The sequence below is a fragment of the Chaetodon trifascialis genome, chromosome 9, assembly GCF_039877785.1.
Source record: "Chaetodon trifascialis isolate fChaTrf1 chromosome 9, fChaTrf1.hap1, whole genome shotgun sequence".
Lineage (NCBI taxonomy): Eukaryota > Metazoa > Chordata > Actinopteri > Chaetodontiformes > Chaetodontidae > Chaetodon > Chaetodon trifascialis.
In genome coordinates this window covers 12,377,178-12,390,827 of record NC_092064.1, presented here as the reverse complement: position 1 = coordinate 12,390,827, position 13,650 = coordinate 12,377,178, and the positions used below count along the sequence as shown (strand labels likewise).

Here is a 13,650-nt window from a genome sequence, read left to right as displayed (position 1 = left end):
CAATTCTTTAACATATAAAAGGGTAATACATTCAAACTGCTCTTTGACCTCCAAACTACATGGTTGATTTCACTGTTGTTAAGCTGAAAATAATATTACTGCAGAAACAATTCAGCATATTTTTCACTGTTGGCCAAAATTTGAAATACTACTTTAGACTCGGGTCATTTCACATGGGAATTTATTATTAAATAACATTTACTGATAATAGAAATTAAAGGATGATAAGTAGCTGCAGCTCTAATATGACCATCATTAAGAAGTGATTAGGTGTTACTCTTAACATTTTCATGACATGAAACAGCTGCTTTTCACATGAAAAATGTTTGTTTTTCTGTTCACAGAAGCATCAAGATGACTGACGACAGGACCAAAGATGAACTGAAAAGATACAATGCCTCAAGAATATCTGTATCCCTCCCATAATTTATTCCTGACATATTACTGTGGATGCAGACTTTGCTCAAATTCATGTAATAAGCTCCTATGAGCAATGTTTGCACATTATCTCTTTATAATAGTTTTATTTTTGTATATTTATGTGAAATACATAAAGTCTTTTAGTCTGTATGAACATGATTGAAACAGTTCTTTTTAATGAATAGCAATATTTGATATATATGGGCCAATAAATGGAGATACCATGTGTCAACACAAGATGTCGCTCACAAACCACATGGAGCTTGTCCTCACTGACTCCCAAAGCATACGCTGTTCCCGAGTCACCTTTCACAAAAAGAAATATTTATTAATTTAAAATAATATACACCTTTGATTTGGTCATTGCTTATAGTACAGTTTTGGCACAGGAAAAATACATTTATAAATACATGAACATTCAAACGCTCGAGCATTTTTGACAATTTGACAGTTTTTTTAAACTTGCCACGTAGGTGCAGCTTGAGTCAAATCACACAATACTTTACGTATGACGCTGTCATTAGTGTAAAGAGACGCTTATTGCTAGCTGGTCAGTAGAAAGGCAAATGTAGCCCACAGATAGGAACATGTGTTTCCAATGCGTCAGTTTCAAAAATCCTTTGGCTTCTAATTTAGCATTTGTGCAGTGTACACATGTACCAATCAACGTCTAATGTCTACAAAGCAAAGATCTGCAACAATACTACAATGGCATCCAAAGAGATTTAAGTATAAAGTTGGATGTATACAGAATAACTAAAACTACATTAATACAACAACAGATTGAGAAATATTGATCTTTAGCTTCATATTACACCTCTGATTGACTGAAACAAAGTGCATTTGAGCAGAGTAAGTCTCAAACTGCTGATACTGTACATGGATTTGTATTAGCAGTGAGCTGAGACTTAAAGGCACTACAGGCACTGTAAACATGTGTGTAACCTCTAGTAATAGTCTTCCTATTGACAGTGATATTTTAAGCAGCTTGTCCCCTTAACTTCAACACACACAGGCATATATTTCAGTCCACAGACTGAAGGTCAACTTCAGAATATGAGAAGGCACTTGAGACATTCCTTCACTGATCGCGGTGAAATCAGATCTTTCTAAAACATCTGTTGGAAGCACATTATCAACTGTAAAGGCACATTTTATGGCGCCATATGCCCTTAGATGTCAAACACACAGTGTGACTGGAATGAAATCAGCAACTTCTAAACTGTTCAAGAATACACTGATGGTTGTTGAGCATGTGCAGCTTATGTCCTCCCCACATGCTGCCCTGTGATCGTCTGTAAGGAAGAAATTCAACCCTAAGCCATGCTCATGGTGTTAAACATCAATGCTTAATATGTGTCCAGAGTTACTTTCTGATAGTGTTTCATACTTTGGTTCACTCCTCTGTTTGTGTTGGTGACGTCCTGCATTTCCCAGAATGTCTTTTGACATTGGACAGTATTTTTAGGGTGGATTTTCCCTTCAAGAGGCAGCTGATCTGTCTTTGTCTACCTCTGCATGGCAACCTGCTGATTGCAGTCTAGAGTCAGTCAGACACTCAGAGCCGAGTGTCACTGTCTGGTGCAAGCTGAGCCTCATGCTCTGCTCGCTGTCTTCCTGCCTGTTCACCCTGTCCGCCCGTCCATTTCCTCTCAGTCACTTGATGCGGTGGCGGACCAGTGAGGACTCGTCGGTTATCTCCCCAGAGCGGCCTCTGCATCGGCAGGGCAGGACCAGCAGGAGCAACAGGATGATGAGGACCAAGGCGCAGACAGCCATCAGAGCGTAGGAGATCACCCACAGGAGAGGCTCCTTCAGCACCCCGCCAGAGCAGTTGGTCGCCACATCTGCCGCCGAGAAGGGCCCTGCAATCTCTGACAGAGCCACCCCACCGCTCACTGCCGAGGAATACAAGAGCAACAGGTGCACAGCTCAGTCACATCTGTACAAATCTAAATATAAACACACACCTGGTCATGTAAACATCAATGAACTGTATGAACAGCTATGTTCATACATATGTTCTTAGAAGTAGATTTACTTGTGGCAGCTTCTTAACATAACAATTGTCTTAGACTGGCAGCAGCTGATTACAGGCTACTCATTAAACTCTGAGAGGTTTGTCTTGATTTTATGAGCCAGCTGGCGACCAACTGTCACAAGCCTACGTCCATAACCTTCAGCCTACATCTGCTCCAAGTCTGTTTGCTTAATACGGAACAAAAGTGATCTTTGTACTGTAAGATGAGATTGGAGAGTGAAGCCTTGCCCAAGCTCATATCTACACCAAAGTACAGGGAAGTACCACTGAGGCTGAACATTTGCTGTTTGGGTCACAAAGAACAGGATGTTTCAAGGTCGTGGTCAGTGAACTTGCAAGTACATTTAAATAGCACATTACAGTTTGCTTTTCCATAAGTAATCAAATAATCTTTCTTTTCTGTTAAATGTCTTGAGGTCTGGATGGAATATCAAGAGAAACGTTTGCTATAGATCAGTAGCTGCGTTTCCATTACCCCTAGAAATGCGCAAAACCTAAATATCTTAATAAAATACTGGTAATGGAAACACCTATATTTCGAAAATCCTCTCAAATATCGCAAAAACATTTTTACGCTATTTACATGTCACCGAGGTCAACAGACATGACGCAAGGGGTCACGCGAGCAGTTCATTTCGAGGAAGATGGCGCGGTATGTGTGGACAGAGGAGGAGACGGAGTTATTGTTAACAGTTATTCGTGATAAAAATGTCACAGCTATATTAGATAGCAAACAGCAACGATCAGTGTACCGAGACGCATAACGCTTTCGGCCATCTCCCTCAAAGTGAAGTCTCGCGGGACGGCCGAGAATTTACGAGAATTTCGGTTAGTTCGCAAAACACCGTTCAATGGAAACACCTGCAAGTAGCACTTGAACTTTGTCGAAATTTCAGAAATATCGCTTTTATTTTGCGAACAACTGTAATGGAAACGCAACTAGTGTTTCTCAATTCCGGTCCTCGGGCCCCCCTCCCCTCAAATGATCAGCTCGTCATCAGGCTCTGCAGTGGCCTGATAACGAGCCACTCATTTGAATCAGGTGTGTTGGAGCAGGAAACATCTAAAACATGCAGGGGAGGGGGGCCCGAGTACCGGAATAGAGAAACACTGCTATAGATGAAACCATACAAAACAGATTCAGCCAACAGCCCTTTCATGGAAGCTTCAGTATCTGCTGCTCTCAACAACTATGAGGGATCATCTGTCATTTGTATGTTTTACACAAGCAGCTTGTAAATAAGTCAATGGAAGGTTGAATACATGTAAGCACTTGTCACAGACTTTGAGTGTATTTGTTGTTATTGCTCATTCTTCCTGTATGTTGATACTTGTTCACACTGATATTTGACTTTTGATTATGAGTCAATATGATACATGAGCAGGTGTTTTTGGAGCATTCCACAACTTTCCCAGTCTTTTGTTGCTCCTGTCCCAACTTGCTGGCATCAAACTGATGTATTTGGACACATGCTTTTCTGTCTTAGCCATAGTCCTTTGTGTACACTCACCTGCACAACTGCTGAGTGCGAACCCCAGTCTCCGCTGGGCGCGGTCAAACACCACATAAAAGCCTTCCATAACAGTAGCGCCGATCACCAGGCCGTTAGCTGACGAAGACACTCCGAACCGGAAGCAGTCCAAGGTACCATCGACATCTGTGATGGGCTGGATGTACAGCTGCAAGATCACAGGCAAATTAACAGGGACGAGTGAGGACAATGAGTGTTGGTGTCTTGTAGGATGATGGAGAGTTATGTTCATGTTTATACGGGTACCTGTGGCAGGATGGTGATGCGGAAGGACTGGCTTGTGTTTGTGGCCCTTAGGTAGATGGACAGCTTGGGGAAAAACCTCCAGGGGGTCTCTCCTTTCATCCAGCATGCAAGCTTGGTGCCGTCCCAGAACCCTGAAGAAAAATCCTGGATCTGAACCAAAGAGGGGAAAAAAGACAAAGAGAAAAGTCAGAAAGAAGGTCTGTAAACTACGAGGATGTGGATGCGTTAATTGAAAATGTTGCTTATAGGCTAAAATTAACCTTGAGTACTGTTTGTGTGCAGTTACAAAAGGTCAAAAATGTGTCAGCAGAATGGGGGGGTTAACCCAAAGCTTGGGCACACACACATATTTTTATAGCAGAAAACTTCCTGATCTCAAAGCTACCAAGTCCTTGAACAGTAAGTGTGCCACCCTCCCCTGCATCTCTTTGCTCTGACAACATGTTTCATCATTGTCTGTGGAGAGACGGCAACGTACCAGAGAGCTGCCTCTGATGGCTTCCACCACCGCATTGAAGACGTTGACAGGAAGACGCAGCAGTGTCGTCCCACTGTCAACTATAGCTTTATCCATGTTATACTGAAAGAGAGGGAGAAAGAGTGAAGTGCAGTAGGGTTTCTCTCAGTGCAACAGGCTCCTATGGAAGACCGTGAGCAAACAACAAAAAAAGGGAGAGAAAATGAGGAAGTTCTTTCACAAGAAGAAGAAAACATTATATTGCTTTGCGGTGCTGCTACTCAGGTTCCATTTTATTTCCATGATGTAACCTTGTTCAGCTCATCAAGAACACATGTTGTAAGACCAGTTTTCTGCTTCAAGCTTAAACACATCATGTACTCTCCGCATGTCTGTATGGTGATGGGTGGTGTTCACCAGTTTGAGATAAATCAGGGAAGCATTGCAGAGCTTGAAGTTTACCTCTCTGCAGTCCAGGTCCAGATTCTGGTCACCAACCTCCAGCTTCAAAACCTCCACTTGATAGTACCACTCCTCTACTATAGGTGTGTACCACACTGAGCCCCGATACAGAGTTGGTTCAGCCCCTCCCATGATCTGAGGAAGAGACAAAAATACTTAAACACTCATCGATGGGCCAACTACGACCTCAACAACAACAAGTGAATTTCCAACAAGAATCCAGCAAAGGTTTATCCCTGCACATTTTGGCAGAACACATTAACACACATACACACAAACACACACACATGCACCCTGCCATCTTATCCATCTGTCTGTATCCGAGGGTCACATGATGGGGAAGCAGTGAGCGAGGCACCAAGGCCGTTTGTATAATCATGACAGACCTGCTCTCAGCAGGATACTATCTTAGCCTAATTAGCTCCACTCTAACTAGACTGGGCCTCCAATGGAGAAACAGCATTGACGAGGAGAATATGAGCTAGTATGTTTCTAAAATGCACTCAGCTGTTATGTCTGATCCACTAGAGATGGATCTTATTCTGTCTGAGGAGTGCTCAGCCACATCCAAGTCCATGTTACGTAACTTTAGAAACAAACTGTATAACAGAATACAGAATTAGAGGCAGAGATCACGTAAAATATGAGAAAAAGTCCCCAAAGGACATGTTTAGGTCAAAAGTCTTGTCACCCAAACTTTATTTGATATGTTCATTTGACCAAACCATTCCACGAGCCCCTCCTGACTACTCACAAGACTGCCTCCCGCTGGGTCCTCTGCACTGCTGGCTGATAGCCCAGCACCACACATCTGGAGGGAAAAGATGTCAGGAATTCCCAGCTGTTGCACCAAAGAGTTGAAGAAGGGCTCCACGGATGAGTCAGGCTAATTGAGAGAGATGAGAAGTGTAATCATTATAAACTGATTAACATTTTAATTTCTGTGATTATCCAGGTCACACTGAGGACACATTAAGTGTAAATACGAGTTCAGGAAACAAAAGAGCTGAAGAATGAAAATGTAAATTCTGGAAATACACAACTGAACTGATAAACTTATTTTGTGATGAACAAAATATTCTGCAACCTATCTCGAGTACCTGGTCTTACAGAAAACTAGCAGGGATTTACTGATTAGCTTAAATGTTAAAACACTGGACTAAATTACACTTAAACCATGAGAGATAAGCTAAGGTCACTGCTGACAGGCTGATAGATATTCATAGACTTGCCTTTAAAATGTGATTTTTACTAATGTTGCGACAGAAAACAGATCATTTAATGCTGTTTGAATACAGGTAAAGTGTTTTTAAAAGGCTGACTGAAACGGTAATGTGTGTGGACTGGTGGTAAGTGGGTACGCAACAATAGTAAAAGGATGTTCTCTCGCCTGTTTTCCTCAGATAGGTTTTCAAGTCAGCGCTGTCTTATCATGTCATGCATGACAAACAGGCCTCAGGCAAGTTGAACCTGAACACTCAGGAGACACTGGCAGCACAAAGTGGTCAGTGTGGGCATATCTGCACCTCATTCACTGCATTTGATCCCAAAGGTTGCTGTAGTCAGCAGAGAATCAAAGGATGTACTATGTTGGCTTCCGCTGACGTCACTCTTGTCCCATCAGCACCAAATGATCACGTTAACGAAAGCTGACAATGATGCACTGATACATACATATGATGTTCTCGTAACTGAATTAAATGGACTGCAAAGAGCTCTTTGAGAAGGCGCTTTTCCACGCTAAAGCTGTGTAGATTATTGTAATGAAGAGACAAATAATTCTATGTAGTTTCTATCAAATGAAATTAATGTCATCATATTAACCGACGGCCAAACCACTTTACAGAGGTGGTGCAATGTGCTGGGTAATACTTTTCAGTTTTAGAAATTCTTTCTAATATTCAGCATGAAAAACAAAAATAAATTCAACTGGTGAGACTGAGAAAAACTGTATTATGCAAGAGCATCACGCACATGGTTGCTAAAAATAACATTTCTGTTGTCATGTGAAATGTCCATGACTACACCCTGATAAGATCTCAGTTTGAGAAGTTATTCAGTGCTGTTAAAGAGCTGTGGGACAGCAGGAAGTTATGCCGTGCTGCTTGATTAACTCGATAAGGTTTTTTTCCCCTCTGTCCACCCGGCATTTTCTACACAAACACTTTCTTGCATGTATTGAAATGTTTTAGAAACTTCATTTAAAATTTAAACAATACATTTATTGTAAATATATTCCTGCCATGCTGTGCAAAGAGTGACATATGTACCTCACGTCTACTGACAGATTTAAAGCTAGGGTCAGTAATAGATTTAAAAACATTTTTGTTGTATTTGTGGAAATTCTCTTTATATTCCATTGGCCATTTTCATGACACTTTGATACTTCTTTTTAAATATTAATTATGCAACCTAAGAATGAAGGTAAGATTTGAATTCTACAAGCATCTCTCACCCGTGCCAGCATGGGATAAGCCAGTCCCAGGATGCCCTGCCAGTTGACCCCAGGAAGGAAGAAGCCGTCAGACGACAGGATGGCAGCTATGTTGATCACGATGGTCCCATTTAGGCCTTTGGGGAAGGAGACACGGTCAATGCCCAGTTCACCTTCCCAGTTGCCTTGGGTGTAGCGGACAGCAACGGTCCGGCCAGCTGACTGGTAGGTACTGGAGCTAAACAGAAGGGAGGAAAACAAGACATGAGAATAGACACAAAGGCCAGTATGGAAATTTGTAATAAAGGCGCAACCTCACAAGAGATTCACCACTTTAACACAAATTTTTTATACAAAAACATAAATGAAGTACATAGCAAAGATTATGTAATTCAGTATAGAGATACTAGAACTATCCATGCAGATATTAGACTGTGGGTGATGAAGAGCAGACAAGGGAACACAAGAACTTATCTAAAACTTTAAAACACAGAGAGTTCAAGGCCCTCACAGTGCAGTGTTGAAGTAGTGAGTAATAAATGGGTGTGAAGCTGCGGCCACGGCAAAGTTACTGCTGCCTGTATCCACCAGGATGTTCAGCTGAAAAACACAAGGAAAGCTTTTTGTTAACAGTCATTACACTCATCTGCCACAAGACAACCCCACCCTTTTTTTCTGAGTCACAGGGTGAAAAATGACAGCTTTTCCACAGTGTGATACATCGATAAGACTTAAAGCTTTAACAATGCAATTAAGACATCAATGTTTCTCTTTGGCGTAAAAATGACAATTAGAGGAGGAAAAGGCAGAAGAAAAACAGAGGATGCTTAGGGAGACAAACAAGAACAAGATGATTCTTCACAGTTCATAATAAGACAAATTGTGTAGAAATTCAAATTCAGACCATAAGATACACAATACAGATATAAAAACAAAACAAAACAAAACAAAACAAAACAAAACAAAACAAAACAAAACAAAACAAAAACACAGACAAAAACTGATTTATTTTGTACTTTTGTTATACTTTTGTACCTGAAGGATCCATATTGGACACTTCAACTGACTGGTCGCATATAAATGCACATTATCCATAGCTTAGCAGTGTTGTTTGTATTTTATAGAGTCTACAAACAGCTAAAAATGTGAGCTGTGTGGAATTATTGGAAAATGAAAGCAAAATGTTTTGTTTCAATGCTGGAGAAACAGTCAACTTTCTGTTTTGTTGCAGGAATTATTCCTTAAAGCAGAGCTTTGATTGTCATAAATGTTTTACTGAGTGAAGTGCACAGCTGTACGATAATATCATATGTACATGTAATTTTGGGACTGGGCACAAGCAGAAATTTCATATTAAATTCGATCCGGTACGAAAAATCACTTGACCGGGGTATCCCTAATGTCTGGAGATTCCAGCGTCACAAACTGGTTTAAAGAGCAAAAATTGCTATGCACCCCTGATTACTGCCCTCTAATGTGCGATCTATGAGTCAAACATGACAGCCTCTAGCTAGTGTCATGACTGTATGACCCGTCGAGCCATCCTGGTACGTGTCACGTGCTGAGTGGGGACTGGCTAACAGCAGCTGAGATAATGTTGTCTTCCAGGCATCAGGTCAACGAGCAGGAACTAATTAGGCAGCAGACCGCTGTCACCTCCACTACTGAGGAGGGGCCACATTAACACTCACAAGCAGGCATTCCTCACCATGATGGAGTCATAAACCTAATGCCCCACAGCCACCTGATGACTCAACAACAAAGAGCTCTATACAGTGGCTCCTCAATGTCACATGACACAGTCTATGAAATGCTAAGTGTTCACTGACCATGTTCAGCTGCACAAGCACAAACTAACTGCAACACTCAATCTGTGCTCACTCATCTGTGGCTGCCATTGTTTTAGACAAACCAGACCAGCAGGAAGTGTATTTAAAATGTTCAAGGAATTCCAACAATTACATGAAGAGATCCACTTCCTCAAGCCCTGAAAACTGTCACACCAAAACCATGTCTAACTAGAGCCTATTCAACATGTGCATGAAGTCACTATTATAAAACCAAAAAAGTCGGTCGGGCACAGGAAGCCCCAGTTGGCTCGTCCATTCGAATCAGGCCTATCAGTTCCTCCTCATCGGAGAGGCCGTGGTCCCTGTAACTGTGCCATATAAAACCCCACTGCTTCCATTCACACAAGGCCTGAACCGGCCAAACAGGCCAGATTGGAAAGCACTGGAACCTTGTGGTGAAAGGGGGGGAGGGCATATCCTTATGCCCACACAGCCTATCTTTTCTGGTCACACTATCCTCCCTTAGCTCAGCTGCTGAGCCTCGGGCAAATATCTTCCCTCCTACTCCACTGCTGCAGGATGCAGTCACCTACAGTTGAGCGCTCACTGCCTAATTGGCAGTGGCTCCATGGCGGCACCATGCATCTGCTACCTGTTTGTACCAATTAGCAGATGTGAGGCTCTCCAGCCGACACCTCAGCCTGGCCGCACCATATGCTAACAGATGTGGCAATTAGTGGCTCATTTGAATAGCGCCTCATTTAACACCTCGGCCTGTAATCACAACATCATTCAGTTGGATAATATTGAAAATGCAACTCAATAGCATCGAGTTACAGGACACTTTGGCACTGCATAACCAATCTGAACCACAGTGGATTGAGCTCTGCTGGTGTGACTAACTGATAAGGTTTCACTGTATTACTATGCACAGAGCACAGGAGCATAACAGCCGTAATATCAGAGGAGGAATATCACAAGTTGGAATGAGGTGCACCATTAACAGGTGCAATGTTTAAAGTAATATTCCTGAGATCCCTGCCGTGTAGAGAGCGAGTCGTCTGACACCATTCCCAACATTTTTCACACCTTCATTTTGACATGCCATTGCAGGAAACACACAGGTGTACCCACTGACATATATGACTGCTGTGCATGACCTGGTTTGGTACTGGTCCTGGCATCATGCATGCTGGCTCACCATATGAGCTCACTGGACATTTAATAGAACTGAGCTATCATTAGTGTTATTAGTTACACCTTTGCCTTTCCTGCTATGATAAGTCACAACGTCTGCTGTGGCTGGATGTCTATTAGAAATCCACAGGTGAGGTACCCTTGACATCGTCAATGCTTCTTCCATAAAAGGTAATCACAAGAGTCTTCCATATACAGCATAGAGTAGTGTATCCTAGTGTATGCAGACAGACAAAGGTCTGCGGGAATACAACATTGCTTTGAATAAACATTAACTTCAGGGAACTTCCTCTTTGGCACAACACTTTAAATTGTGGCGTTCCATTAGAGCAGCAGGTATTGAGCATATTTTACAACTTTGGACAGGTTGTAAAGTTGTGTGGGAACTGTACTCTGCCAAGTGCTCCAACATTATCCTCTCAGAGGCTGATACAGGGCAGTGACATGGCAGGCAGCCCTGATAAGCCTCTGTGAGCCTGAGAAACTGAGCTGTGTTGCCCAAGAGTCTTAAAAGCTGTGATCTGTTTAAGTTGAGAGGTCCGGGAAGAACAACAAGTCAAGTCACTAATGAGATGACTCACCTTTAGTTTAAGATCCGGTTCAAACACGTCTACTTACTACACAATGGCAAAGTTTAGCCTTAAACCTACAACAGTCTAAAGCCTCATGTGACAGAGAAATCCCTCTTCCAACTTTTCAGGGATCATTTACTTCCCCTTAATCATTAAAGTGTTCTTATTAGGCACTTTGCATAACAGGGGATATAATATGATGACAATTAATTACACAGGGCATGTTTCTGTCCAACCAAAAGAACGTAAGCAGCAAATATGCTTGAAGTAGTGCTGTTTTTGAGCAACTCTCCGGCTGCTTTCTGCTCCTTGCCTCATAATCCCCGTCAGCTGCCTGCTAAGAAACAGTGGTCCTCACAGGCAGCATCATGTGAGTGCATGTGAGCAGGGGGGGGTTTAGTCTACCTACACACCCCAAGGCTGTAAAGACTTGAGCCAGCTGCTGCACCCCAGAGACCATACCATCCTCCCTGGAAATAAAGAGCTGATTTTATTTTAAAAGGACGATAAAAGATGCCAGGCTCATCTCCTCAAAACCCAAGTCGTTTCTTCTGCCGGTGTTTTCATGCCCGACACACATCACATCTTGCACAGAGCGTTAACAAAGGCCGTGGGTTAAACAAACACACCTGACCCACCCTCTCACACACACATGGTGGACGGACCGGCCCCTGTTCACACACAGCAGGGACACCAGACCTGCCATCAGTGAATGACAATAAGGTGTGACGCTGCGTAAGTCCACGCGAGAGGAAAACAGAAAAACGAAAGAAAGAAAAGGGGATATTTCACGTCACTCTGCTCAGAAACAATTAAATACTAAACACAAAGTGTGCCTAATGCTTACATCTACAATTACATTACCTTTTGGCCAGGAGTACCAATGGACATTTCTATGTAGTATCCTCTTCCAGAGTCTCCTTGCAAGTTATCAACCATGTCCAGAAAGTTCACGGTTCCTGTTGGGTCAGAGGCCAGCGAGAGGCCGTTTCCATCAGACGTCAACACGACTCGCCGAAGAGGAGTCAAATCCACGTCCGAGGATAAATTGTACTTCCCTGTGTATATCTTTAACGGTACAGAGAAGTAACACCTGGACACGCCGAAGTATAAACTAAAAGCAAATGTCCATATCGTAACTGAACCGCTGTACGCCATGGTGCTGTTCGTTTCTATAGCGACAACAGGGAAAGTCTGGGAAAAGATTCCAGATCCTTGCTCAAAGTTTGCTACCTGGCGTTAAGTTTTCAGTGTCGCCGTCCTGGAAACGCCTGTGCCGCGGTAACCGCCATCACGGAAATGCTGTTTTTTCCACCGTCAATAAGAAGCTAAACATTCTGACATGGTAACGCGGTACAAACGACACTGAAAACAACTGTTTGTCCGCAGTCCGCGCACTTCAGCAAGTTCTTTCACTTCCATCCACTCCTCCAACGCGATCAAGTTAGCCAAAAACAGAAAACGCGACTTCCGGTTATGTAGACTTTCAAATTAAAGGAAACGATAAACGTTCGTGTTTACGGTACAAACGTGAGCCACGTACAAGGAAAAAAATAAAGACAAAGTCTATATCAGGAAAACGCATGAGGGTGTAAATTAGCAAGTTATCATTCTTCATCTTTTTTCAAAGTTTTATTTTGAAGGCAGCCTAACCGTTGGTGTTATTTTTTCTGGTTTGACGCTACTGTTAAAACCACGACGCCTGGTGACAGCCGTGGATGTGACCGGTTTCACGCGACTTAGCTTGATGTGAACACGCACAACAAGCAAAACTTGAAGATGCGTGTCCATTCTTTTGATAGTGTGGAGAAACAACGCTTAATGTGCCCACATTTACAGTACAAATCTAATTTTCTATACTTTGACCATGGCCGATGGTTGTTTTGTTGCGGTGGTCTACTATTTTAAATATATTCAGTGACAGAAACGGAAAATCCCTCATGCCTAAAGTCAAGTTATGAAGTTGTGCTTTTTGTCTTTGCCTTTGTATAGAGATTATTAGTATTTATTAATATTCTGCAGCAGCAGATTTAATGAGATATGCCTGAAAAAGGTAATTTCAAAAGACACTTTTGGTATGTTTCTCATACAATTTGAATTTTACCAAGACAATTCATATGTCGATTATTGTCTATTTATTTGTAGATGGGTGTTTTGCTTTTTCTTATTTCTACTTGTTATAAGTTTTGACTTATTAGATTTTAAAGACCATACCATTCTCAGTGTGTTTCATTTGCTATTGTACAGATGCAAAACATCATTGATATTTCAAAATGCTTAGTATTACAAACTGGTGAAACAATATAAGCCCTTTATGATGATAATTAGAGGTTGCACTATGAGTTACCAAACCATTAAAATCTATGTAAGCCCACCATCCAGTTGCACTGTATGAAACACACCGCCTTTATACGATACACACTCCTTTCAAGTCTCAGAACACTCAGTATTGCACATTGATTGTATTTCACACACATAAGCTCATCTTGATGCACAGTT

The 13,650-nt window shown here is 42.1% G+C and overlaps 2 protein-coding genes across 3 annotated transcripts in view; both read right to left on the bottom strand.

Annotated features, from left to right (window-relative positions):
- Positions 1-13,650, bottom strand: part of vmp1 (vacuole membrane protein 1) — a 198,003-nt gene that overhangs the window by 51,599 nt on the left and 132,754 nt on the right. The gene's annotated exons all lie outside the window — the stretch shown is intronic.
- bace2 (beta-secretase 2) lies at positions 724-12,607 on the bottom strand. Its single transcript, XM_070971289.1, has 9 exons — positions 12,016-12,607; positions 8,104-8,192; positions 7,614-7,830; positions 5,913-6,044; positions 5,159-5,293; positions 4,718-4,819; positions 4,240-4,389; positions 3,973-4,141; positions 724-2,318 (listed from the first exon to the last, which is right to left on the bottom strand). Exons 1-9 carry the CDS (start codon positions 12,307-12,309, stop codon positions 2,077-2,079), a joined length of 1,530 nt encoding a protein of 509 aa, XP_070827390.1. The 5' UTR covers positions 12,310-12,607; the 3' UTR covers positions 724-2,076.